The 25,099-nt window shown below is 42.9% G+C and overlaps 2 protein-coding genes across 2 annotated transcripts; one reads left to right on the top strand and one right to left on the bottom strand.

Moving 5' to 3' along the window:
- Positions 1 to 333: 333 nt before the first annotated feature.
- LOC142994329 (transmembrane 6 superfamily member 2-like) lies at positions 334 to 3,158 on the bottom strand. The gene is made up of 10 exons (XM_076145112.1): positions 3,067 to 3,158; positions 2,483 to 2,586; positions 2,293 to 2,390; positions 2,109 to 2,212; positions 1,942 to 2,024; positions 1,726 to 1,850; positions 1,515 to 1,616; positions 1,321 to 1,413; positions 1,108 to 1,227; positions 334 to 669 (listed from the first exon to the last, which is right to left on the bottom strand). The coding sequence occupies exons 1-10, from the start codon at positions 3,156 to 3,158 to the stop codon at positions 460 to 462; spliced, it is 1,131 nt and encodes a 376-aa protein (XP_076001227.1). The 3' UTR covers positions 334 to 459.
- A 12,899-nt stretch (positions 3,159 to 16,057) lies between these two features.
- On the top strand, positions 16,058 to 24,906 carry LOC142994101 (myomegalin-like). Its single transcript, XM_076144775.1, has 7 exons — positions 16,058 to 16,198; positions 20,866 to 20,942; positions 22,171 to 22,294; positions 22,387 to 22,544; positions 22,633 to 22,789; positions 23,084 to 23,137; positions 24,892 to 24,906. The coding sequence occupies exons 1-7, from the start codon at positions 16,058 to 16,060 to the stop codon at positions 24,904 to 24,906; spliced, it is 726 nt and encodes a 241-aa protein (XP_076000890.1).
- The last annotated feature ends 193 nt before the right edge of the window (positions 24,907 to 25,099 follow it).

The following is a 25,099-nucleotide window of genomic DNA, read 5'->3' as shown; positions in this document are numbered from 1 at the left end:
CACTTCAGAGGAGGTGAACACTGATAGTTTGTACTGATTCCTACATGACATCAGTGTAAAATAATAGTTGTTCCCAAAGGCAGATTGATGTAATAACTCGACCAGTAAGATGCAGGTTAACAGTCATATTTGAAGACAATAGCAACTGTATGAGTCATTTGAAAGCTGCACAGGCGTTCCACGTTGTCACTTCCATCTGCAGCTGTTATCACAGTCCAATAGTCCATAGGGGGGACATGCTGTGTGGGGACATGAGGCGACTGAGCGAGTGAGAGAGTGTGAGAGAGAGAAAGAAAGAGAGAGAGAGCGCTGCGTTTTTAAGACATTTCCACTGGTTTTCCGGGTTGAAAATGCTTGTTTAATGAAGCTGAAGAAAGTCGCCCAAAAATCATCCTTGTCATTACGAATAATTCCCCAGACAGTCTATAGCTGGTGTGTGCGTCTGTGGGTGAGTGTGGTCTAGTTCTTCTTCTTGTCTTTGTTGGTTTGCCCCTTGGGAACAGGTTTCATAAAGTAGGCGGGGTTGCTGTGGCAGCGCAGGGCCATCAGAGCAGGTACAGCGGCGTACAACACGTTGAGGATGATAACCGGCCTCCATTTGTCTGCGGGGACTCGGTACGTGAAGGGAGTGCGGGAGTGCAGAGATCCTCCGATATGACACCACTGAGCCTGGAGAGAGGAGAGGGAGGAAGAGGCACTCAATTATCAGTATCAGACTATATGCTGAAGATGAATAACTACATTTCCTCAAGCACTAAATTCAAGAAGTAAGCAGATTAAAACTTTATAGTCAACAGGACACAAATTCACACTCAGTTTGTTGCCACTGTAGCTGTTGGTGAATTTGCTAAATAAGCCTTTGATAAATTAAGATTCAACATAAAATTATGCAGATTAAGTTATTTAATTGCTGTTGTCAGGCAAAAAAAAGGTCATGTTTTGGTGCAATGGTACATTAACCGAAATGGAATATTAATGCGTCATTCTTCCAGTTCAAATTCTACAGATAGAAAACCACATATAAACCATTTTTTATAGATTCAACTTTCTGAGGGACCATTTGGATCACTTTTTATGTGCTGCTGATGTGAGAATACTCGTCCTTACCTGAGCCATTGCCCCTGCAAACAGGAGGGTCCAGTCCAGCATCCAGCTGCTTCCAGGCGTCCTCAGGCCATAGATGCCGACAGCCAGCAGAGGCAGAGCATAGAACAAATACACCAGCATCTAAGGCAGCACAAACAACATGAGAGACCTGGCCAGCCGTCATTTCATTACGTTGGGTTGGTGTCTGGTGTTATTTTGTCCTCATAAACTCACCGTAACTCTTGGGAAGCCAACTGGGTCATTGAGGTAGGGCTCGTACTGGTAGATGTAGGTGAAGCAGGTGTCTAGAGGACAATCCAACACCACCTGGAGCAGGAGCAGAGTTACAGAAATCTATTTGTTTAAGATCATCTCATCTCAGAATCTGTAAAACTAGACAGGAAACAAAGGCGTGTGTTGTTACTTACAAAGCCTCTGAAAACAGAGAAGGCCATCGCTCCCAGCAACATGATTGACAAAAGAAGGTCAACAGGTCGATACAGCAGCGTTTTCGTCTGCGCCTCGGCAATCTGGTCAATACAGATAATACTCCATCAATGTACAGTAACTGTGTGATTACTATCATAGCAAACAGAAGAGTGAGAGCCTGGGTTACATGTTGGGAATGTTTAAATTCACCTTGTCTGCTGTGAGGACGGGCATCTCCCGGGGTCTGCGAAGGAGCTGCAAGGCGGCCCAGAACGGCACCAAAAAGAAGGGCGTGTTCCTCCAGAAGGCAGGGCGAATGTTGGAGCCATATTTGCCTAGACACACATGGAGAATATTCACAATAGCAAACGATCCTAAAGACAAAACTTTAAAGCAGAAGTGTGTTGATGTGGGGCGGCTACTCACCTATGACCACCCCGGGGATGTGGACTATCTGCTGAGCGATGGAGGAACCGGCCCACAGCAGCCCCAAGCTACGATACGACTTCCTGCATGCAGAAATGAATATGTGTCGGGAAATATGAATGCAGGGGGGAGGGTTTGGCAGGATGTATGCATACGTCGTGGTTTACCCTTTGAACATGCGATGAATCATAGTGAGAAACAGGCTGAAGTGAACGACGCCTTCCCAGTATGACATCATCACAGCAAATGCAGTACTCAGGTGCGGCTCACCCTAAACCAACAACATCATCATCATCATCATCATAATCAGAAGATGGAAGAAAGGGTTAACTCTGCATGTCATCATCTTACCATCTTAAGGTAGAAGCCCATGAAGCCGAAGATGAAGCCATCTTGCTCCAAAGCGTTGATCAGACCAACCACGCAGGTGAAGGACAACTCTGCAAACACTACAGAGACACAGAGACAATCATGTGACTGATGCTCTGCTTCATTGTCTCTACACTCACACAGCTTTCTTGTGCGTTTGCTTGGGTCTTACCGTAGAATAGAGGATCCACATGTGTCTTGTGTTGCACAGTGAGGAGGAGAAGGAGAAGCACAGAACCCAGGACAACCATTCCCATTCCCAGGATAGGCAGAGGTCTGAGGAGGATAACGGGAGACTAATGAGACGAGACTCACAGATACTGAATAGATATCTACAAACACTACAACCTTTTTACATCTAGGCGCTCTTTAGACACCCGTGCACCTCACATCCTCTTTCATTTCTGGGTGCCCCAAGATGAAACACTTTAAAATCCAAAGCTTAGCCATTACCCTGGTTACAATTATAGATAATCAAGTTTTTCTCCTTGTGTGAACTTGTTCTGAGACGATTTTAATAAAGGAAGAATCTTATAATACATCCTTGAAAGCTTAGCATTTGAGTCTTCTGTAAGTCCACATAGTAAATTTTGGAGGATCACAGCAATCCTCTTTGGTGTGAAAGGACTCAGATGTAGGACAGTGAAATCACGGGTGACCTCAAACTTTAGGATTAACACATCATGCCCTCTGATAACCCCTCTTTTGTTGATATAATATACCTAAAGCAGGCTGATCGAAAGAGGTCAAACTTACTCCTGAAGCGCGGGGATGTTGTTCATGGCGTACAGGACTCCTGGAGCGCACAGGGAGAGCAAAAAAACGCAGACTTCAACCGGCAACCTCATTTTTCAAACGTGCTTAACCGCTTCTAAGAAAGAAAGGAGAGTAATTAACTTCACTTAGGCACGATTAGCTGTGATTTGAGGCATATTTGCGCGGAGGAGCTGCGGTTATTCAAACGAGCGTCGTCTGTCCTCTTTAGTTTTTTTATCTGGTGAAGCAACAAGCTGCCTGCGCCTGAACGCCCCTTTATTATCTACCAGGTCTCAAAGTTCAACTCGGCACTAATGGACGGTGAGTCAAAGTTTAAAGGAAGAGCAAAGTCGTGGGAAGCTGCGTGTGCGTCGTGCGTAAAATGATCCATACGTCTAAACTAATTTATCTGGTAATCTGGTGTTTTCATTGAAACTCTCTGAAATGTGACCCAGCGTGTTGGAATCATTGGAAAGCCTGACAAAATCATGTGTTGGTGTGCTTGTATATATTGACCCCTAGTGGCAGCAGCTTTCTCCTACATTGGTTTCTCCCTTCTTGTTCAAACTGAACATAATAGCAGAGTGTATTTGCTGTGTTTGCTTCCCATTATCCTGGAATCTGTTGTGATAAAGGTTTGAAAATGTACTACATGGTGCTCATATGGAAATGCTGTTTCTGATACCATGCCCCCCCCCCCACACACACACCGTGTTTGTTTAAGAGCCATCTGTCCTGGATGGCGTAAGATTAAGGAGTCTTCTGTCTGATGTCTGCAGTCTTGATTAGATTCTGGATTAGAAAGTTCAGGACTAAGATTGTGTTTAGAAAACCAGACTCTCTTAAAAGGAAAATGGTTCATCAAAATCCTTAGAACTACTGTGCTCCTACCACCGTCTTTGTTTTTCGACACACTGTTATGTGTCAACATGTGCATTACTCATTGTCTTATGGATGAGCGGTATTATAAAACAGGACATCTAATGGAACTTTATCTTCTGTGAGAGAGCGGATGAAGAGGATTATGCTGCTGTTGCCACAGAAACTTCTTGTGGCCAGTGGGGGGGAGGGGGGGTGGGGGGGGGGAGAGACAGAGAGAGAGAGAGAGAGAGAGAGAGAGAGAGAGAGAGAGAGAGAGAGGGGCGGTTGTAAAGGCTAAGAGGTGATTCAATCTGACAATTCATTCTTACACACATCGTCATATAAAGTTCTACTCAGTCCATCAACATGTGGCACCCGTTAATAATTGGCATCTTGACTGTAAACACTTCTCTAACCGTCGCCTACTGGACCTTTATCCTGAGCGACATCTACAAATGGATGATGGAGCAAGAAGACAAACCGAAGCAAATCGTCACGCCAGCCTGAGGGAGTCTCTGTCAGCATGGAGCTGCCCCACCGAGCGCTCTGATCTGATGGTGTAGTCTTAGTCCAGCTTGTAGCGCTTTCACAGTCTTATTTTGTGGTTAATTTTATTTTTTTTTGAAGTTTTTGGAAACACCGTTTTTCATTTTAGCTGAATGGAACCTGCAATTAAACGAGGAAGACATCATCCTGACAGGTAAATATGATCCTCCTCACTCACACCAGATTCTGCTTATTGAGCACAATTATCATCATTCTGCCTGCTGTCTCAGCATATTGTTGCTATGGTGACAGTGGCACGTGTCAGTCAAATCCTGTCATGGATTACTGAAGACACACACACACTCCTGACACCCTCACATCACACACCTTTTCACAGCTCCCACGCAACATGGCACACGCTTTCTATTACGGACTGCATCCTGTCTCTTGGTTCATTCTGTTCATGAACGTTGGCATCATCATCTTGGAATGGAGCTTTGTCATTTCTCGGTGTTTCGCTTTAAGAGCTGAAGCAAAACAAATTGAAGCAGAGAAGCAATCTGCATGCTGAGGCTCTTCTGAGAAAGTTGATGTTACTCAGCTGCTTACTTATAGAAACAAACAGTTATGGTAGGTTTACTCTTTAGGTTTTTACTGCATGTTGGTTTGTATGACTTTAACCCTCTGCTGTGCATTTGTGGTTTATTTGCAGAACTGTCAGTGTGCAACACATTCAAACACAAGTCAGATTTCACACCTGAGGAGCCGTTTGAAGGTAAGGCAGCTGTAGTGTAACATCTCCCCATTAGATCCTCCTCTGTTCCTCCTCTACTACATCTCCCGTCTTTATCCTAACTGTGCCTACATGTCTTGTTTATATGAATCAAAATCAGATGAAGAAGTCTCCAAACTGTGTGACAGGGCGTTACTAAAGAAGAAATGTATCCTCTGTGATAATGTCATGTGAATTTTAAATACAGGCTAAATATAAACTCATAGTAGTTTAAACCGGAGGAAACTAGGTTTGATATATACGCATTATTTATATGCAGCGTGGTGGCAGAGGAGCTTAAGCCTCTTTGCCGTATTACTGTCCACCTCTCCTCTCTCGTATCTCTAATCCCTACAGATGGAAAGCTGATATCGCACCATGACAGGCTCAATCCTATTAACTCTGTCTGTCCTACATTCACTCCTCCTCTGTCTCAATCCTCACTACCTGGAATTTTGACAAGGAATGTCCCTGAAAAGCCTACAAGGAAGGATTTAAGTCTTTGGATAAAAAAAGATTAGAAAAACTCAGACTTTTCTTCCTGTTCTTGCTTGTCTGTTGAGCTTGAAGCAAAGAGACAAACTGTGTTTTCATTCGTGAACCACCTTCACATTTCCAAATGTCTTCAATCTATCAACCCTACCAGCACTGATTGCCAGCATAAGAAAACACTGAAAGTTGTTTAAAGTTCTGGCTCCATCCTCTCTAATGCACTTCTGTTACCCATTTCCAAAGCCTTCACAGTACCACCAAGGAGTCTGGAGACAGTCGACCCGCTACGAGACAGTAAATCTACCATTAGTTCTTGTCTACCAAAGAAACAACCCCAAAGTTACGCTGCATTCTTTCAACACACTGATCTACAACTTCTTAGAGGGAACAGACCCAGATCATCACTTAGCCGTCTCTGCTAAAGGAACTCACTCATGGACGAGCACCCAGCAGCCTCCCTGAACATCTCAGGAGGAGATCCGTCTTGGAGCATCACACAGCTGCTATATGAGCACCGACAGCTCCTCCAGCTCTCCAGAAGGAAGGAGGAGGAGGCCTATTTTGTGGACTACATCCCTCCAGCGAGAGACGCTGTAACTCTACCGCGCAATGTGGTGTATGTCCTCGCCGGGGTGGTGTTGGTTATTGTGGCTACTTACGCCATAGTTGGACACCTGATTAAAGATTTGATGCATGACCTGGCAGGTAATCCAGGCCGATGTTGTGTATTCACCAAACCATCCTGGGTTCACGTCCCATCACCGTCTCCACTCATGGCCTCCGTGTCTGTGTTTGAGGTTGACGCTGGATCCCAGTCACTCCCTTTTCCCCCTTGTTTGCTGGTTGGCAGTTCGTCCCTCAAATTCACCATGTCATTTGTACAAAGAGGTCATTGCCCCGGTCATCTCAGCCCTCTCAGAAAATGTCCTCATGCCATTGCGAAACATTGTAAAGCCTCTAGGAACGTTCTTAATCCTCACTTTATGTCTTTTCCCATTGCAGATTGGATTCTTGGCCCCAAACCGATGGAGGAAGACTGCGAGAAAGGACGAGCAGAAACAGAAGAGGAGCACAGAGGGAGTGTTTGCAGGAGGTTGATGGAGGAAGACACGCCGAGGATGGAGATGGAACAGCAGCTACCTGTGAACATCTCTCCATCCACTCCTCCGATGCCTTCCTACCCTGGAGACAAACGGAAACCCACCCATAGTGTGACCTTTGCTTTCCCGACGACCCCCCACCTCTCTTCACCTTGACATGTTTAGATTCATTTCAATGATGAAAGCTTCCTTTCATGCTTACGCTAATGCTTTTTTTATGTAATGTGAAACAGGAGATCTTGATCAGCACATGGAGTTTGAAACTGCGCTTTTTCGAAACCACTGTAAACAAAACTTAGATTACACCAGTTCTTTATGTCTAATACTTTGTAGAGCTTCTGAAAATTAAAACTGGTTCCTAAATAAACAGATCTGTTGTTATCTGTAAATTGTCATGGGTTGGGAGGAATACCAAAGTTGAGGACTCACACTGAGAACAGAATGCAGTTTTTAATGGCAGTACACACACAGAAACAGATAACAATAGAAACTCTGGCATACAGGCAGAAAGATAATAATAATAAATAAAGAGGGGAAACAGATAACAGGAAAACTCAAATGTCAGGCCTAAACGCCTTGAGCATATAAATTAATAAACACAAATACTATCGAGAATCTCAGTCTCTAGGCAAACTAAAGCCGACTGAAACTGCAAAGACAGACCTACACTACGGAATATACAAAATGGGACATAACAGGAGGGAAGACTAGAAAACCAGAAGAACAAGAACTATAATAAGACTACAGGTAAACATACATGAATAGAAATAGATAAACAGAAAACCCAGAATAAATGACAGAAAGCGAACTACACAGAACACAGCAGACAGGTGATTGGTAGATAAGAGACATGTGACAGGCAGTGAAGGGAACATGAACAGGTGAAATCAATGAGCCACAAACAAAGCCAGGAAGTAAAATGACAGAAAACAGTAGGAGACAATTACAAAATAAAACAGGAAATGAACACAAAGAAACACAGGATCATGAAACAAATACAACCACCATTATATATTACTGCAAATAACATGAGAGATGGAACTTGCACCTACAGAATTATATCATTATTTTCCAATCGAATGACACGTGATGCTGTAATGTCCTCGTGAAGAAAACACAATGTTCCTGTTTGGATGTTGGATTTGGTTCCTCTCCAGTTAACAACTGAACAATAGAACAACGTGTTGTTGTGTCTTAACTTCTTACATTAATCCTCCTGCTGACTCAGGAACAGTGAGCTTAGACAGACAGAGGGACAGATAGATTTAATTTTTTACACTATGTGGGACAGAGAGGGCATTCTTAAGTATTTTATCAGTGCTGGAGAATATTAGTGTATATTATATTGTACACTACTGTATCACATATCTGTATATAGTATAACTGCTGACTGCGTTCAACTGTGACATTGATTCCGATTGGATTTCCTGTGTGGCGGCTGATCGCTGAGCATTCCCAACCGGACATGGACGTGTCAGTGGACAGTTTAAGGGTCCGTTACAGAGAGGAAGATGGGGCGGTGTTGTTTGAGAGCTACATACCTCCCTCCCGTGATGCCATCCACCTGCCTACATATGTCTTCTACCTGATCATTGCTGTCTGCGTCGTGTTGTCAGTTCTTTATGCTATCATTGGTCACCTCATCACAGACCTCCTCCATGACTTTGCAGGTAGGTCATTGTAGGTTGCAACGCTTTCAACCAAACCAAAAAGATTGAAATATATGATAGTGAAAGTGGCTGTTTCTATGGTAATGTCTTCGTACACTGTCCTCGTACAGATCTGGGTCTTCATTAAGGTTTAACACATGTATGTTTGCCCTTTTTGTGTCCCAGATATGGTGTTCGGGGAGCAGCCTGAGGAGGTGGTGGTGAACTGGTGTGAGGCCAAGGATAAATTTGTTGCAGATTGGTGTCCAGAAACATCCCCTGAACTGCAGGAAATGGCCCGGGTGGAAGAGAGCAAAATGGCCAGTGATGAAAACTCCAATCTCCCTGCCATCTGGATCATCTCTGAGGGTGCAACGCGGCACGAAGCCAGGGCAGGACCCCGTGTGGCGTTTGGGAGGCAGATTTGAAAGAAAAGAGAAGAACAATGTGACTTGCTGAAGCACAGCTGTATTGTGTCATTGCATATATGTCGAGATGGCTAAGAAGTGGAGAGGATGACTATGATGAAGCATTGTGTTCTGCTCGAAATGTGTGATTAATGCTTGTTTGTGTTACAGCAGTGGCCTGAGGAGGACATCTAGTGTCAGTCTTTAGTCATTACAGCTGAGTTTCAGAACACTTTACCAACAAAAACACAACACATTGACTCACTAAAGATGTCTTACATTTTACAAAATAAAACAAGTTATCAAATCAATGATTCAATAAATCAATCAAGAAAATAAAATACGTTACGTAACTGATTGACTGTGTGAATACAAATAAGGAGAGCATCATAGAGCTTTACAGGATCTATGCTTCTCTTCAGAAACCTATTAGACTGTGATCAGACTTGGGAGATGACTGCTTATTAAGTGTTATTTTGAGTAGGATTTTGAGAGTATTTAATTCTTGTCCATCTTCCTTAAAGGGAATTGTCCAATTTCCCTGATGAATTTCTCAGACAGCTACTGGTTATGTTTTTGATAAGACATTAAATTCAGCATGAGATCATCTCAATCATCAAAATCTCATTTGAGCTTTGTTTAATGTCATTTGCACAATCACTTTTGACAATGTCTTGACAGATTGGGTAAGACAATTACAGCAGTATAGCAGAACTGATCTGAGAGCAGCACAAATAATAAAATCCTTGAATTTACAATTTTTGTTATTTCATGCCAGAATTGCCATTAGTTCATTTCAAATGTCCAACATTGGAAATATCAGGTTCTGACTCTGAAATGAGAATAATTGTAATTCACATATCATTCTTCACAGTGACTACTTTTACTTTTTTAATCAACTATTTCACGTAACTTAAGTTAAGTTAAGGGAGAGGAAGTACTTTCATACTTAAGTGACTTAAGTATGAAAGTACTTCCTCTCCCTCTGGCTGTATGTCGTGTCAGTGCCCTCCTTCCTCCTACACAGCGTCCTCTACCTGTGGTTTGTAACACTAACACACACACACACACACACACACACTCTTTTACTATCTACTGTTAGCCTTTCTTTGCTTGATTGGTTCACCTGGTGTGCTGGTGTCCTGGTTGAACAGCAGGGGGTCCTCTTCTTCACGGGATGGGGGCTCTCCACAGATACACATACCGCAGTATCTCTGGAGCTGGCGCGCATCCTCACACGCCCCCTCCACGCTGAATCCAAAGCGAGCGGAGCGTCGACCGAGCGAGTGCGCACAGTGTGTCCCAGCAGCTGCGATCCCTCCCTGCGAAAACACGGACAATGGACGGATGATCTGAGAGAACCGCAGGGGCTCACCGGCGACGATGCCCGTTGACTGACGGATTGTCTATATGGATTGGAGCACATCGCCGCCGGAGCAGAACTGGGGAGAGTCTGAGAGGTGAGGAGGCAGATTGTGTGTGCGCGCGTGTGTGTGTGTGAGAGAGAGAGTGTGTGTGTTCGTGTATGTTAGGGACACCGCAGAGGAACACGATGGGGCTGCAAACCTGGTTCTTGTAATGCCGCTTTGTTGTGCGATTTTCCAGCTTCTTCCTTAAAACAATGCGTTTCCCCGATCCACTTACGGCCTTCTTCTCCACATAGCTCAGACGGGGGATGTGATCCAAGGTGCACATACTGCATCTGTTATGCTGCTATGGATCGCTGCTCCCCGCTATTCGGGTCATTGTGAATATAGAAGCCTGACTTTGACACTGTCTTGGCTTGTGATGGTCATAGTTCCGCATGTGTGTCAGTGATGTCTGTACTGAGTGTGTGATCGAGGACGCGCTCCTTTGGGCTCAATCTGGCCTACATTGCAATATACTCTGAAATAGTGCTGTATCTACTGCATGAGGCGGTAGGACCCGGGAGGAGGCTGATGGTGATGGTTACATTACATTCCACCGTGGATTCTATGCTGAGAGAGCAGTTTGACACCAACAGGAACAATAGCGTGTGATTAACCCTCCGTGCTGCTTATTAAGGGGATTGATTTTTAGCAAGTGTCGTTTTCTCACTGTGGGTGGTGGTGACTCCTTTTTAAATCCATCATCTATCCCAAGTCTCATGTAGGCTGAAGCATCAGAGTCCTTCCTGAGGGACACCGAGTATAAATGGACTACAGAAAGAGACACACTGACTCTAGTACTTTCCTTTAGTGTGAGATACCAAAGTAGATTCTGAAATTACATTCAACATAAAAAAACGCCAATTACAACTGAAATAATGTTCTGTCGCCCCCCTCTTTCCTACATTCTTCACCTGCTTCCTTACCTCAATCCTCCCCTATATTTTTATTATTATTTATATTAGTATTTTTTGCATGTGTCTTTATCTTATTTACTCACTGCGTCCTTGTGCAATTTCTTGCCTCTTCCCGCTTCCTTTCCTTTGTTCTTTCAGTATTTCCCCCTTTCTTTTGCTGATCCCACAATAATAAACCTCACAATTTGTGGATTATATGTTATTTCTAAGAACATTTCCCTCCTAAAAATATTTATATTTACCTTTGTACAATATTACATGCACAATGTTTCGGGTTTTAGTACTCCTTCCACCTCTCATAACACACAATAACGATGAGTATGATACCCACGACCCAGGATGATAATACTAGGCGAGGTAGACTATTTAAGCACCTGGTACTGCTGACTCTGGTATGCAAAAGCAGCTGTCTTTACTTTTTCTGACCCAACAACAACTGTCTGAGGAATTTAGCAGCCTGACAGGGAGAGCATGGCTGTATTGTGGAGATACAGAATGTGGTAGTAACTGTAGATGTAGTAGTAGCCATGGTTGTAGTAGAAATATGTCAAATGAGTTACTGAGTGTGTCTTTTTTTGTGAATGTGCCTCTACTTATTGTCATGTTCAAGCTGTAAAAGTATCAAAGCATTGATTGATTGCAATCAAAGTAAGATAATAATCAAATGATTGCAATGTCTAGGTAGGTTTGACCCATGTGTGGTAGTAATGGAGTAAGAGGCTGAATTGACCTTTGACTTACCCCCCCTGGGACCCTGACACCACCTGATGACCCTCAATCCCCCACAGAGGTGCAAATGAGATCAGGCTGCTACTGTGAAAAGCTTTCAGTGTCTTTTTAATCTTGGGAAGAGCATTCAGTTGTTATAGGATTACAAAGAGAGACTGTAGCTGCATAGTGTGTGTGTGTGTGTGTGTGTGTGTGTGTCCCATTCTGACTGTTTTTTTGTTTCTGCAGTGCTGTGGAAGCGGAGACATCATCAAAGAGCACAGGTCTCATGACAGGTATTCCTAAACATAAGCTTGCATTACAACTACTCTTGGCTGATAATGTAATGTAATGAGTCCTTAATTTTTGATATTATCTTCTTTCTTCTGTTCAGATTTGTGTAGTGATGAAACAGACAACTCTCCCCCTCTTCAGCTCCACACACTCAAGCAATTTGAACAGGTGAGCCTTTACTTTGGCTTGTTTTTTTGTCCTTTGAGGTGTTTGATAAGTGTGATCTTTGGTGCCCTCTTGTGGCTTCATAAGTGCTTGTCTGTGATGAACTGTCCCAAATACAGGATCAGATCACAGTCTGTAGGTGAAATAAAGAGTATATCGATTCATACTTTTGAAATGTTGAATAGAACACCTGCAGAGTATGATGGAAAATCCCTTAAACCTTTCTGGTATTTTTAAGTTCTCCCTTTGGCTGCAGTTTGGCCCATTTTACAACATCTCATCAGTCTCTCCTGCTCTATTTCTGGGCTTTGGACCAACACCAGTCACATTTTATAAAACAACTATATCAAATGGACCTTTTAATGTTTGGCAGAAGGGAGACCGCCCTGAACTAAATTTAAGATCCTCTATGTGAATCATCTCTTAAGTGTCCTTGAACAAGGCAGTCAAACCATATAAGCTGCTGTATCGTGGTCAGAAACAAACTGGATGAAAATCTCCAAAAATGTGGTCTGTCATTAAAATCCTTCATCCTCCACTCTGATATAACAGATATGACTTGATTATTGATCAGAATGGGAAGCTGTTCTTCGGCTAAACTTACAGCCTGCAGTAAGGATTCAAGCGATGAGTCTACAGATTGAGATATTAGTGGTTGTTTTTGTTTTGTTTTTATGATAGAACCAGAGTCCTTTTTATGATATTGAAGCACATTTCTGCTGAAAATGAGTTTAGCTCGTATAGAAGTGCATCCAATCAGACAAACATGCCCAGAGTAGCCTCAGATTAAACCCTCGGATGAGAGTAGGAACACGGAAAGTCATTTTTACAGGAAATGTGTAAAAAATAAGAAAACAATTCTATGACTCAATTCTAGAAAATAGCAGATGAATCTCTGAAAGCCCAGAATGTGGCCTGGTGTGACACTGGCACCCATGCTATGTTCAGTCTCCTTCTCTCCAAAACACTCTATATCCATGTGTCACTGGCAAGTCACGAAAGCTGAAGCTGCTCTCTGACAAACAGCACGGGCCTCAGAGCAGGAGTCACTTTCATGGCTGCCGACTCTTGGATGTGTCAATTGAACACCTTCCACCTGGTGAAATCACACTCCAATCCACATAAACACCAAGCACCTTTACACGCATTTTCACTCTCATATTTCTTTGTCTTCGATGGAGCTCTGATGTGTGTCACGTGTGTTGTTTAAAAACACTTTACACACATGATGTCATCCCTTAAATGTTGAGTGGAGGCTCAGTTTGGCGTCTAGCTGACATCCTCACTCTGAATTATTTAGCTGCAGGATGTAATATGACACCTTAATGGGCGCACTCACTGAATACATCAAGAAAAACCACAAGTAATGACGTAATAGGTTTGCATGTTGTCTCTTCATGAATGAATTACTTTGCACTCAATATAACAATGAAACCTGATTTAAGGTGATGTCACATCCGTGAAGTTAGAAAGAGCAGGAAGTGATTCAGACTTTGCACGGCCCTCATTTCCTTTTTATCGCTCGTTCTACTTCTTGCAGTCCTCTTGTCTCTCTCAGGGACGAACAGGGATTCTCCACTTTGTGAGATCCAGGACGTCTCACTATTAATAGGCACAGAGATCCCAGGTCTCTTATTACATCCAAACTTCTTTCCTCTCACATCTCTGTCCAGCTCTCATCTCGACTCGATTTCCCCAAGATTTCACCATGACTGTATAACTATAGATGTAGAAAGACAAAATTGATCTGAATGTTAATGTAATCTAGTCCAATATGAGTTAGAAATAGTTTTCAGGGAGGAACACAGGGAAGAAACACGTCTCTATCCTCTCATAAGGGAAACATCTCAGGGTGGCGTGAATCACATATCGTCAGTGAAATGTGAAACCGTTGCACATTCAAGGGTTTGATATCACGAGCCCAAGTTGTTGAAACCATCAGCATGCAGAGGCGGTTATTAGAAAGGGGGTTCATTCATGTTCTCAATGTGCAAAATATCAAAAGTAAATGTTTTTGAGATTATTGTGTCCAGTGACTAAATGAAGATGAGTCACCGGGCTGGTTGCATAACATGGAGGCTCGAAAGAACAGAAACTCAGCTGTCCAGTCATTGTGGATGTTGACAGGTGTCTAGAAACACATAAAGTGTTAATCCAAACGCAGGGTTGTCAAACTCTTTTTAGTTTGGGGCTACATTCAGCCTAATTTAGATTCAACTGGGCCGGATTAGTAAAATCATTGCATAGTAACCTATAGATGGATGTAAATGGACAACTCCAAGTTTTCCCTTTGTTTAAGTGCAAAGAAGTACAGGTTCATATTGCAAATGTTTACTTTCATTTACTATCTTTTTACAAAACATATAATAAACAACCTGAAATTTCTTAACTCAGTGGTTCCCAAATTTTTTCTAAAGAGCCCCCCCTCTGTAGCTAACAATATTTTCTCGCCCCCCGCATGATTTTAAATGTACATACATTTCCACATCTGTGTAGAAATGTGAACTGAACTGACTCGCTATCCGTGGATAACTCCAAAAAAGTCTTGGAGGAACATAGAGAGTTTAATTCTGCCTTGACAGTTACAATTTGCCTTCACTGAAAACAATACAGGAGAGAAATAATAATAATAAATAATAATGTACTTGCTAAATGGAGAGAAATTAAAGAGAAATTAGAACAAATAAGAGAAGTAAAAGGCAAAATATTTAAAGACATTTCCAGAACATGCAGCATTTACTGAAAAGTACAAAGCAGGAAATGAACGTAACATAGCGATTTGGATACTGCTGTGGAAAGCTGGGGAGATCGATTTGAGAAGATCGTAAGGCACAGAAAGCCGTTCACAGACGGACATTACATGAATGAATCATTTACTAATATATCAGAGAATCTATCCTCAGAAAATCACCTCCGTTAAGTGCTGATCTGACCATCACAAAATCGACATGCGTTGTGGGAAATGTAGTTTATGGACAATTTACGCTTAAACGCTCTTTGCTCTCGCGGGCCACATAATATGATGTGGCTGGATTCGGCCCGCGGGTCTTGAGTTTGACACCTGTGATCTTAAGTGTAGGAACAACACGAAAGGAGAGGACGGGACACATATCCCCCCTCCTTCTTTCATTTCCCTCTTCGTGCCTTTTGGCTCCCTGATTTGTGCAGGGGATGTTATTTCCCGTCATATCACAAGTGCCCGTGAGCCCAGAGCCTCCTCCCTCCCTCTACCCTCCTCCCTCTCTCCCTTCCCCCGCTCCTCCTCCACCCATCTCCCCTGGCTGTCTGGGATTCCAGGCATGTCTCCCCTTGTAAAATAAGCTCCCGTCCTGTCCCAGGGCAGACCAGAACACACCATGGAGCTGACATGGCCACATCTCTCACCGTCCGGGCTGTATAGTGGCAAACGCCACTATACACTCCTGTGTGTGTGTGCTTGAATGTGTTAGTTGTAGCGTGTGTGTGCATGTGTGTGTGTGTTTGGCATCCCCATGGCCTTCTAGAGCCCAGGATGCCCTTTTTTAAATAATTTGGCTTTTTTGGCTTTTTGATGCCCTGCTGGAGGAGTTAGCATAATGGTTACCGGACTCTGACACAAGGACATGACTTGACTGTTGCTGTCCTTTAAAAATGGATTCCGTATTCTTCCATGATACGGATGAGTCAAAAACTACTGTTCTTTTCTGACCTATACCGGACCTGTCAAGCCGTGTCGGTGCACTTTGGCGGTCATGTCTAACGGCTACCGTACTTTGTCACAGCACCTGAATGACCTGAAAAAGGAGAACTTCAGCCTCAAGCTCCGCATCTACTTCCTGGAGGAGAGGATACAGCAGAAGTATGAGGAGAGCAGCGAAGATGTCTACCGCACGGTGAGTAAGCTGAGTCTCGTCAGCCATGTGGAAATGAAGGGGAACCTGTTTGGGGGGTCATGTACGGGTCTTTCGGGTATGTTGAGGATCTGGCCCTTGAGCTCTTCAAGGGCCAAAGGTTGACTCAGTAAAGTGATTAGAACCCATTGATTTTGCCTGAGAAAGTAATCTAGATGTCATTTGTGTAATCATTGAAGATATCTGCTGACTGTGTTACCCTGAGGGGATTTGCTTTACTGAGCTGCTCCCACTGTTACACATTGTTGACCCAGCTGTCAGACTGACCTGTTTGAGTTGATGTGAGCAGCCAAATGTATAGTTTACCAACTGTGCTTGTTTTAGATAGACCACCATGTAATTTACGTGACATGAACATACTCTTTGTTCAGGTGCCTTCGTTTGATGCAGTTCATGTGTAGTCGGCTGTCACAGTGTAGTGGACGTCTCTTTTGTTGTCAACAGTGTATTATGCGAGCACGAAGTGTCACAGTGACTGGCCACCCAGTATAGTGAGAATCATGGAAAAGCCTGGAGTGGAATGTTTATCTTTGTCTGCAATAATTTGCTCGTCATTATGTTGAAACAGTCTGCTCAAAGTTTAGGTCCAAACTTGGATAATCCAGATTATTGCTGTTTTGCAAAAACATGTTTTTATATAGAAACAAAGGGAAATGCTGTGTTATTATGAAATAAAGTGTTTAAATGGGTTGCCTGACAACAAACCGATAATCCACCATATGGTTTTACATGTATGCAAAAAAATACATGCCAGCATTTAAATGATGTACAGGCTATATTTCTTATGTGCCTGAATACATGTTTGCATTTGGGTTTTTTTTACATCAGAATTTTGTTTATCTTCATAGTCATTATTTCATGAAATCTTCAGTGAATTTCTGAATTTTCCACTCAAAATCTCTGAGAAAAACTGTAGTCTAACTGTGGAAGCTTATGTAAAAGTACTTTCAGATGCAGATCAGATAAACCAACTATATAAATGTATACTATAACTCCTGAAATGAGGAATAAGCAAGTGAACCCATTATAGAATCTAAAGAACCGGCCTGGGATTAGACATGAAAGAGAAAAAAGGAGAACTAAATGTAAGAGAATTGATATAGACAGTGGTTTTATTAGCTAATACTAACTGTGTCTGTGTCCTCTGATCTCCACTCCTCCAGTGGAAAAGAGTGCAATGCCTTGTGACAGGTGTGCAACAATGAAGCACAGATTAAGGTACAATATTGTAAGTAGCCCTATTTGCAAAGTAGGGACCACAAAGCAGACACGTGTACTCATGATGGGTGGAAATGTGTCTATAAGCGTGAGTAGAAAGTAAATGCATGCAAGACTGTGTGCTATGTGCATTTCCATACTTGCTGTACATGTGTTTACGCTATCCATCGGCCTGTACAATATGTGTTTGTGTGTGTGTGTGTATGTGTGTGTGCATACACTAAGGTGACCCATTTCAGCTGTTGCCTGTTTACATAAGTCAGTCAGCATTTAAACACCTCTTTTTCTCTCTTCCCTCCTATATTCCAAATCCTCACTGATCTGCAGTAACTCTCTGATATGAGCCCCATGGCTGTTTGACCCCACCGTCCTGTCACTGATTGCTGCATACCAGCAATGATTGAGTAAATTGATCCCATCATGTCCTACAGAGATGTGGAGTGGGTATTAATCTATGTGCTTACACTTTTAATCACTTTTTGACTGGATACTAAATGTCACTTTGTTCAGTGGCTGACTTCAGTTTTGCCCCGTTGCCTCATTTGTTCCAACTCAGGGCACAGCAGCAGTGCTCCTGTCCTCTCTGTGCAGAATGGTCGTGTTGGTCTTTGGCACATAGTGATCTAACTGAGAGCCACAGCCTCTATTTATAGATGATTGAGTACACTGGTTTATCTATCACACCCATATGCATGTTTGACACGGGTCATGCATCATCACGTGTGTTTGTGTATTCCTTTACACCTTATTCATATTTGCTCTATTTTCCAAAACTTGACAAGCAGTATTTAGTAGCAATCATGTTCATTTTTCACGCAGACTTGGAGAATTTAAGTAGCGTATTTGAATATTTCTTCATAGACAAATACAAATAAGCTACACGGGTTGTGACCACATGATGTAAATAGTATTATCAGCTCATTACTGGTGTGTTTGGTTTGTGCGTAATAGTCCCGGCAGCCCCTCCTGCTTTAGGTGGTTATAAGAGGGAGCTGTTGCTGAGGGCTGATGAGCCTGGAGGGGCCAAAATAGCAGGTGCACTGTGATGGACATCTATATATAGAGCTGTTTTCAAGAAAGGAAAATGTCTCTCTTACAGTAAACCACATCACCAGAGGCTCAGTTACTATTGGCATCGATCGTAACCATGTCTTATGGTATTCAGTTTTAATTTGAAGTATTTATTCATATGAGCTGTACAGCATTACAGTTACAGTTACAGCATACAAATTCACCTTGTGGTCATCTGCTTTTCCGAATGAACTCTTGATGCTGTGTAGTGTGTTTTTGTGACATCCATAGTATCCTTTTTTTGACCTTTATAAAGGTGGACTGAGCTTAATTTAAATTTGAAGGAACACCCTGCTCCAAAATCACATCACACTGTTATCACACAACGACACCACTACAAACACTTATCTGCTGACGTCCCATTAGTCACATGTTAACTTCTCTGACCCTTTAAAGTGTGATTGTGTCCTTCCACACCCACTCTCAGCTTTATACAGCCATATAAATGTATTCCTGTCATTCTACCTTTGCTTTCCCATCTTTCATTAGCTATGTTCAAATATAAATGGGTTGTGTTGTCAGCCCCGTTTCTTGCCTCTCAGTTTGTGCTCTGGTCACATGTGTGAAATGAATGTGGGGTGTGAGTACTTGTGGTGCCTTCCTATGTTCGTGACAATGAGAACGGCTTCAGACTTCTGCAGATACACACCAGGTCTTTACAGTGTGTGTTATGTTCAGAAAGTGTCACATGGTGACCTTACAGTCCACTGCTGTGACAGGGCAAGGTCAACATGTGCATGAGAAGAAACAGAGACAAAGTCAGAGAGACTGACAGTGTAAGAGTGAAATTAACAGACGCACTACAGATTAAAGATACTTTATTTTATTATGTTGCATGCAATTCACAGAAAATTTCATGCAATTTTGTACCCCCTCATATCACACACACACACGCACACATAAACATATGCATTACAGAGGGGGTGCAGGGTAGACACTCTACGGGGCCTGCTGGAGCAGTTGGGGGTTCGGTGCCTTGCTCATGTGCACCTCGGCGGTGCCCTGGAGGCAAACTGGCAACTCACCAGTCTACTTACTTGGTAGACACAGGGGACTCGAACCGGCGACCCTCCCGTTCCCAGCTGTCTACCCAGCGGACTGAGCTACTGCCGCCCCCATGAATGATCAATGACACAGAGAAAGAGGTCCATCTGTTGAAATCAATGTGAGCTAAGCTGCTGCGATAAAGGTGATAAAAGAGATCATAGCTGCTATGTGATAAGGTCCAGCAGACAGAAGGACAGATAAAATGTCCTCTCCCTCTTGTATAAGGTCAGACTGGAAAGAATGAGCCCCATGATTATCATGGTTCAAATCCACTGTCCCATAACAAGGTTCAAGAGCCCTGACTGGCTGCTAAAGGCCCCTAGTGGCCCCTAGCAGGTAAACAAACTGTAGAGTTTAGCCTTTAGCCCCTGGGGTGAAGTGTTTGAGCTGCCCTGGATTCTCCTGGTCTAAATATATCAGCCATGACAGCAGCGTCAGATGTTGTGTACTGATGATACACAACACTCACCCTGATCCACACAGCAGAGGAGACGATTATGTGGAAAGATGGCAAAACAGATAGATACTGTGGTGATGTCTACTGAGGTAGTACCTCACTGACACACTGCTACAACAACATGAAGGTGGTTAGTGTGGCAGTGTTACCTCCACCAAAGACTTTGTGTTTATGCGCTTGTGTGAGGCATATCAGGATCACAGGTTTTTTTTAGACCATAGACAACCATTCAGATGCTTTCAGGATCTTTTGGCTGAGATTTATGACATTAAATGTTGTACTTCACTAAAACAAGACTAGTCTTGTGATTTGCTGCAGACTTGTTGGTAGCCACTCCATGTCATTGTTGTGTTGTTTAAACATAAATCTGCAATGATATGACTTTGTGTGTGACTTCAAAGCAGAACCCAAACTTAACTCGGATTTGTAATAAAACTAATTAATTTAGTTGTTTACATTGTCATATTGGTGACAAAGTATTTTAGTCATATAATTGTCTCACAAGAGAATGCATGGAAAATGCTAATTTCTACCAATTTACATGGTCCCCCATTTAGTTGGAATAAACAAATATTCCAACCTTATGGGCAACAGTATATATATGTACACTGTTGTCCATAAAGTTGGAATAAAAAATCATTCCAACTTTATGGGCAACCGTGTATACAAAAGACTAAAATAAGTAAATAAAACAAGATGGGGACAAGAAGAAGTGTGCGCTTACAACGTAATTCATTAATATGAACAACAGCTTTATTCTGACAGCTGTGGTGTTGATATCATTGGGACAATGAGAAAAGAAAAAATGCTGTTGATGGGTGGTATGTTCGGTTAACATCACTTCTCCTTTTTGCAGAACATCGAGCTGAAAGTGGAAGTAGAGAGCTTGAAGCAGGAGCTCCATGAGAAACAGCAGCTTCTGGACAAAGCCCTGTAAGTCCCAATAATGTCTTCATCATGCAACACTGACAGTAAGCTTTAAATGTTTTGTGTCACCTTTATAAATGTATGTTTGTGTGTATGCGTGCATGCGTGAGGAGAAGTTGAAGCTGAGGTTTGGATGAGGTCGTGGATTGCCAGTAGATGCTGTTTGTGGTGGAGGTAGATGTGGAGAAAGGTGGAGCCTCTCCTGGGTTGTTGGCACGGTAACATTGCAACTCTGCCTCTTTGGTGTCCACCTCATAAACACAAACTTTTGGAGGAACGTAATGTTGGTTGGCAAACAGATTGATTGGCTGCTATTGTTGGTCTCTGGTTACATTTGCTGTTGCTGCTTGATACTTTTAATATTCTTCACACTCTATGTTCTGGTTGTCAATCACAAAACTGCTTACAGTCTTAATTATGGTAAATGTGAGCAGATGGCTGAGACTCTGAGAGGGTTTGGATCATACATTGAGGTCTTTTCTGTGGCATGCGTTGGTTTATATGACTAAGTGACCATAAAACACTTTTAAAACATTGCTCTTGTGAACAGAACGTTCCCTTTTGACTACTTGCAGAAGGCACCGAGCTTAGGCTGTCCTCTGAGGCTTAACGTCACCTAATGGACATTTGTCCATGAAACTGGGGGACAGAGGCGTTACTCAGACTGGTTCAAAATATCCCAGTTATTTGAGCTGTTGCATGTGGTGGACGGACTAAGTTAAAAACGTATATAGAGGGAGACCAGGCCAAGACTCGTGGCGACAGTGTGGCGGCGCCATTCTGGGAGCTGGAATTCTGGGATGCACTGTCGACTGACTAAGACAGTTGCAGTCCAAGGAGAGGGAGAAGCATTTACATCATGAGCTGCACAGTTGTTGTTGTGCTCGAAGAAGAATTCATTGTATTTATGTTCATGTTGTGTTTTTTGCATGTATAGATTTAACATCTGCATTAAGATGTCCTCATATCTTAACCCCACATACTACACAATACATGCAGGGTTGTGGTTACTCACTCACTCACTGCTTTGTGTCAGGAATCTTATGACCAACATAGCAGGAGACAGGAGGGTGATGACATCATATACAGTAGTTTATAGCTTGGCTCTCATTCGTGCCCCTGGAAAGCACCGCTGATGAATTCTGATTATAGTTTCTACATGCAGAGTTGATTTATGCTTCATTGAAAGTGATACCTCACATACGAGGTGATGTTCTTTACTTCTGTTTGATAGCACGACAGCAGAGAGCTTAACCAATCACAATGAGGCGGAGCTGCAGAGACGCTGTCGGGAGAGACAGCAGGAAATCGACCACATGCAGCAAGTGCTTGAGACCAAGATCCAGCTCCTGCAGGAGGTTGGCCCACTCCCCTTTGCATGTGAAAATGTCCCACTGCACCCCAAAATTTACAATTCAACCCTATTTCTGTGTGTGTGTGCGTCTTCCAGGAAGCCCAGCTAGCTCGCAGCGAGGCTGAGCGCACGGCCTCGCTCGCTGGATCCCACTCCCATGCCTCCCTGCTCTCCCTTGACATCCCCATGGAGGATATACCTGAGGATGGGAGGCCCCCTGGCATCCTGTCCCCATCCAACACCAGCAAAGACAGGTACGATGATACCAAGGCCTCAGCATTGCCAAACAGAAAGCTAAGCTCCTCCCTGTGTAACTGAATGCAACTCTGTGTATGTGAGCAGGATGATAGAGGAGCTGACGAAAGAGCTTCGGTCCAAGGACGCCCTCATTTCAGAGCTGAGCGGTGAGAAGAAGACACTCACGCACAGGGTGGGCGAGCTGGAGGTTCAAGTGGAGGAGCTCTCTACCTCTGTGCTACAGAAAGAGAAGGATGTGGAGGTAAATACTACCATAAGCCTGAACGGTGGCCATCAAAGAGTCAAATTGAAATTGCCAAATACTATAATTTACATTCACAACGTCATAATAATGACAACATGCCGTGTTCCTCTGTTTACCTGTTATTCATGTTAGTCACAAGAACTACACGCACGCACGCACGCACGCACGCACGCACGCACGCACGCACGCACGCACGCACGCAGTGTTGCCTGAAGAAATCTGTGATTAAAGTAAAGTAAAGTTATATAGTTGTCCTCTCTTATTCATTGTGGTCTTCTCTGTAACACGCAGTTCTATCAGGAGGAGCTGGGTCACGAGAGACTACGCATTGAGCAGGAGATGCAGGTATGTACATCTGTGTGTTTTGGTGTAAATAGACATGCACAACTTAAATATGGATGTGATGTTATGAGTATGTTCATTTGGTTATTAGCCTACACATGTTATTGTAATGTTCCTCCACTGTGTGTCAGTGAAGCACCATAGCTCTCAAAATGAAAGTGCAGGAAACAGAGAGTTGATGCCTACCTGTGGAGAATTATATCATTGCATTTTCAAACCAGTGCTGGAACAATCTGAAGATATGACACCCGGGTATACAATAGGGTGAAAAACTAGTTGTTGTTTACATTACAAATACATGAATGTGACTGAAACATTTGCATTTATAGTATAATAAAACTTATAGTTTAATACAACTTTAAAATGTTGTTGTGGTATGGTACAGATATGGTTTTGAACAGAACTAACACTATATGTCTACTTTTGACCAATTTTGTCACAATAAGCAGTCCTTGGAAATGTTACTAAAACATGGACTATCTCTGAAGAACAGGAGGATCTTTATGTCACATGTTTTAAAATAGAAGAAAGAACCAACTGTTAACCTTGTCTCAGCTAAGGAGCATGTAAACACCCGATGAAAGATCCTCGGGTTCATTTAGTCTCCATGCAATCTTATCCTGGATATGAACTTGATACAGATATGTGTTGAACGTTGCTGTTTGGCTAACAAACACAGAAGGAGAGCTTTACGTTAACTCCTTAGTGCTGAGCCATGTGTCTATTAAACCAGGGAGCGGTGGATCATTGTGTCCCCAGTGTGAGTACAGTTGAACCTCACAGAATGTTCAGCTCATCACACAAAGTGCTAGAATGTCATTAAGTATCCCCACTGTGGCTGTGTCGACGCCCCCAAGGACACATTTCTCTGCTGATATACAATGAAACTACAAATGGAGAGGGAGTGTTGCCTTGACAGCAGCTCACCCCAGCCCAGAGTGTTTGGTGAATAATTACCATTTGTATTTTATAAATCAATAGTAATTTCCATACGTACGGTCTGATTTGTAGGTTCTTATTTGTGCTGCACTATATTACACACAGTACACACTGTGTTTCAGGGTTAGACTTTGTTACATGAAGCTTTTTGTTTGTCAAGGTGCATCCACATGCATGTAAATCAGTTCTGATTACGCAATGCAAATATACTCTGCAGGGATGCTGCCTGCTCAAATTTCACACTGTATGCAGGTGTGTTTGTGTGTGTGTGAGAGAGAGAGAGAGATTATGTGCAGCAACATTTGATATTATGAGCAAAATTCTGCAAGAAATAAAACATTGATGTGAGTCAATGTCAGAATTATTACATTACACTGTTCATGTGAGGAACGATTAGTACACCATGCATTTGATATGGCCGTCCTCAGAGGGAGACAACAAGCGGTCGTTCTAAAGGATTGTTGAGTTATTTTATTGCAATTAACTTATTCACAAAAGTGAGTCTCAAATGTTATCTGTTTAAATTATATAACAGAGAGAACTGCAGATTAAATTAGTCTTTGCTGGCAAAAAGATCATGTGAGGATCTGTGTGACTGAGAATCTTGTGTGTGTGTGTGTGTGTGTGTGTGTGTGTGTGTGTGTGTGTGTGTGTGTGTGTGTGTGTGTGTGTGTGTGTGTGTGTGTGTGTGTGTGTGTGTGTGTGTGTGTGTGTGTGTGTGTGTGTGTGTGTGTGTGTGTGTGTGTGTGTGTGTGTGTGTGTGTGTGTGTACATTCCCGTGGGGTGCCTTCTTTCATATGTGCGTGTGTTCCTTGCAGGCATCTGCTGGTTAGCAGTTTAGCGGCTCTGGTTTCAGCTGGGTTGTCCATAGGTCAGGTTGACCTTTGAGTGCTCAGTGACCCCAGCACTGATATCAAGTTGTGTTGTTTCAGACTGACTCTCGTCACAAGAGCTCTTAATTAGTTCCCCAGACACCACAACCATTATGATTGGATCTGTGTCTGGAGAAAGGGAGAGCTCAGTGGG

Source organism: Genypterus blacodes, unplaced genomic scaffold (assembly GCF_046128005.1).
Source record: "Genypterus blacodes isolate CSIRO-AG114 ecotype Tasmania unplaced genomic scaffold, CSIRO-AGI_Gbla_v1 ptg000029l_1, whole genome shotgun sequence".
Taxonomy (NCBI): Eukaryota; Metazoa; Chordata; class Actinopteri; order Ophidiiformes; family Ophidiidae; genus Genypterus; species Genypterus blacodes.
This window is presented reverse-complemented; position numbering and strand designations above follow the sequence as displayed.

What these genes read in the sequence shown, in the direction of transcription:
- LOC142994329 (XM_076145112.1), bottom strand. Translation starts at nt 3,158, where the DNA reads ATGAGGTTGCCGGTTGAAGTCTGCGTTTTTTTGCTCTCCCTGTGCGCT. An exon ending in ATTCATCGCATGTTCAAAGG is followed by an intron (nt 2,025 to 2,108) that starts GTAAACCACGAC and finishes TTCTGCATGCAG; the next exon opens with GAAGTCGTATCGTAGCTTGG. An exon ending in TTGCAGGGGCAATGGCTCAG is followed by an intron (nt 670 to 1,107) that starts GTAAGGACGAGT and finishes TCCTCTCTCCAG; the next exon opens with GCTCAGTGGTGTCATATCGG.
- LOC142994101 (XM_076144775.1), top strand. Translation starts at nt 16,058, where the DNA reads ATGTCTAACGGCTACCGTACTTTGTCACAGCACCTGAATGACCTGAAA. An exon ending in AGATCCAGCTCCTGCAGGAG is followed by an intron (nt 22,295 to 22,386) that starts GTTGGCCCACTC and finishes TGCGTCTTCCAG; the next exon opens with GAAGCCCAGCTAGCTCGCAG. An exon ending in AGAAAGAGAAGGATGTGGAG is followed by an intron (nt 22,790 to 23,083) that starts GTAAATACTACC and finishes TGTAACACGCAG; the next exon opens with TTCTATCAGGAGGAGCTGGG.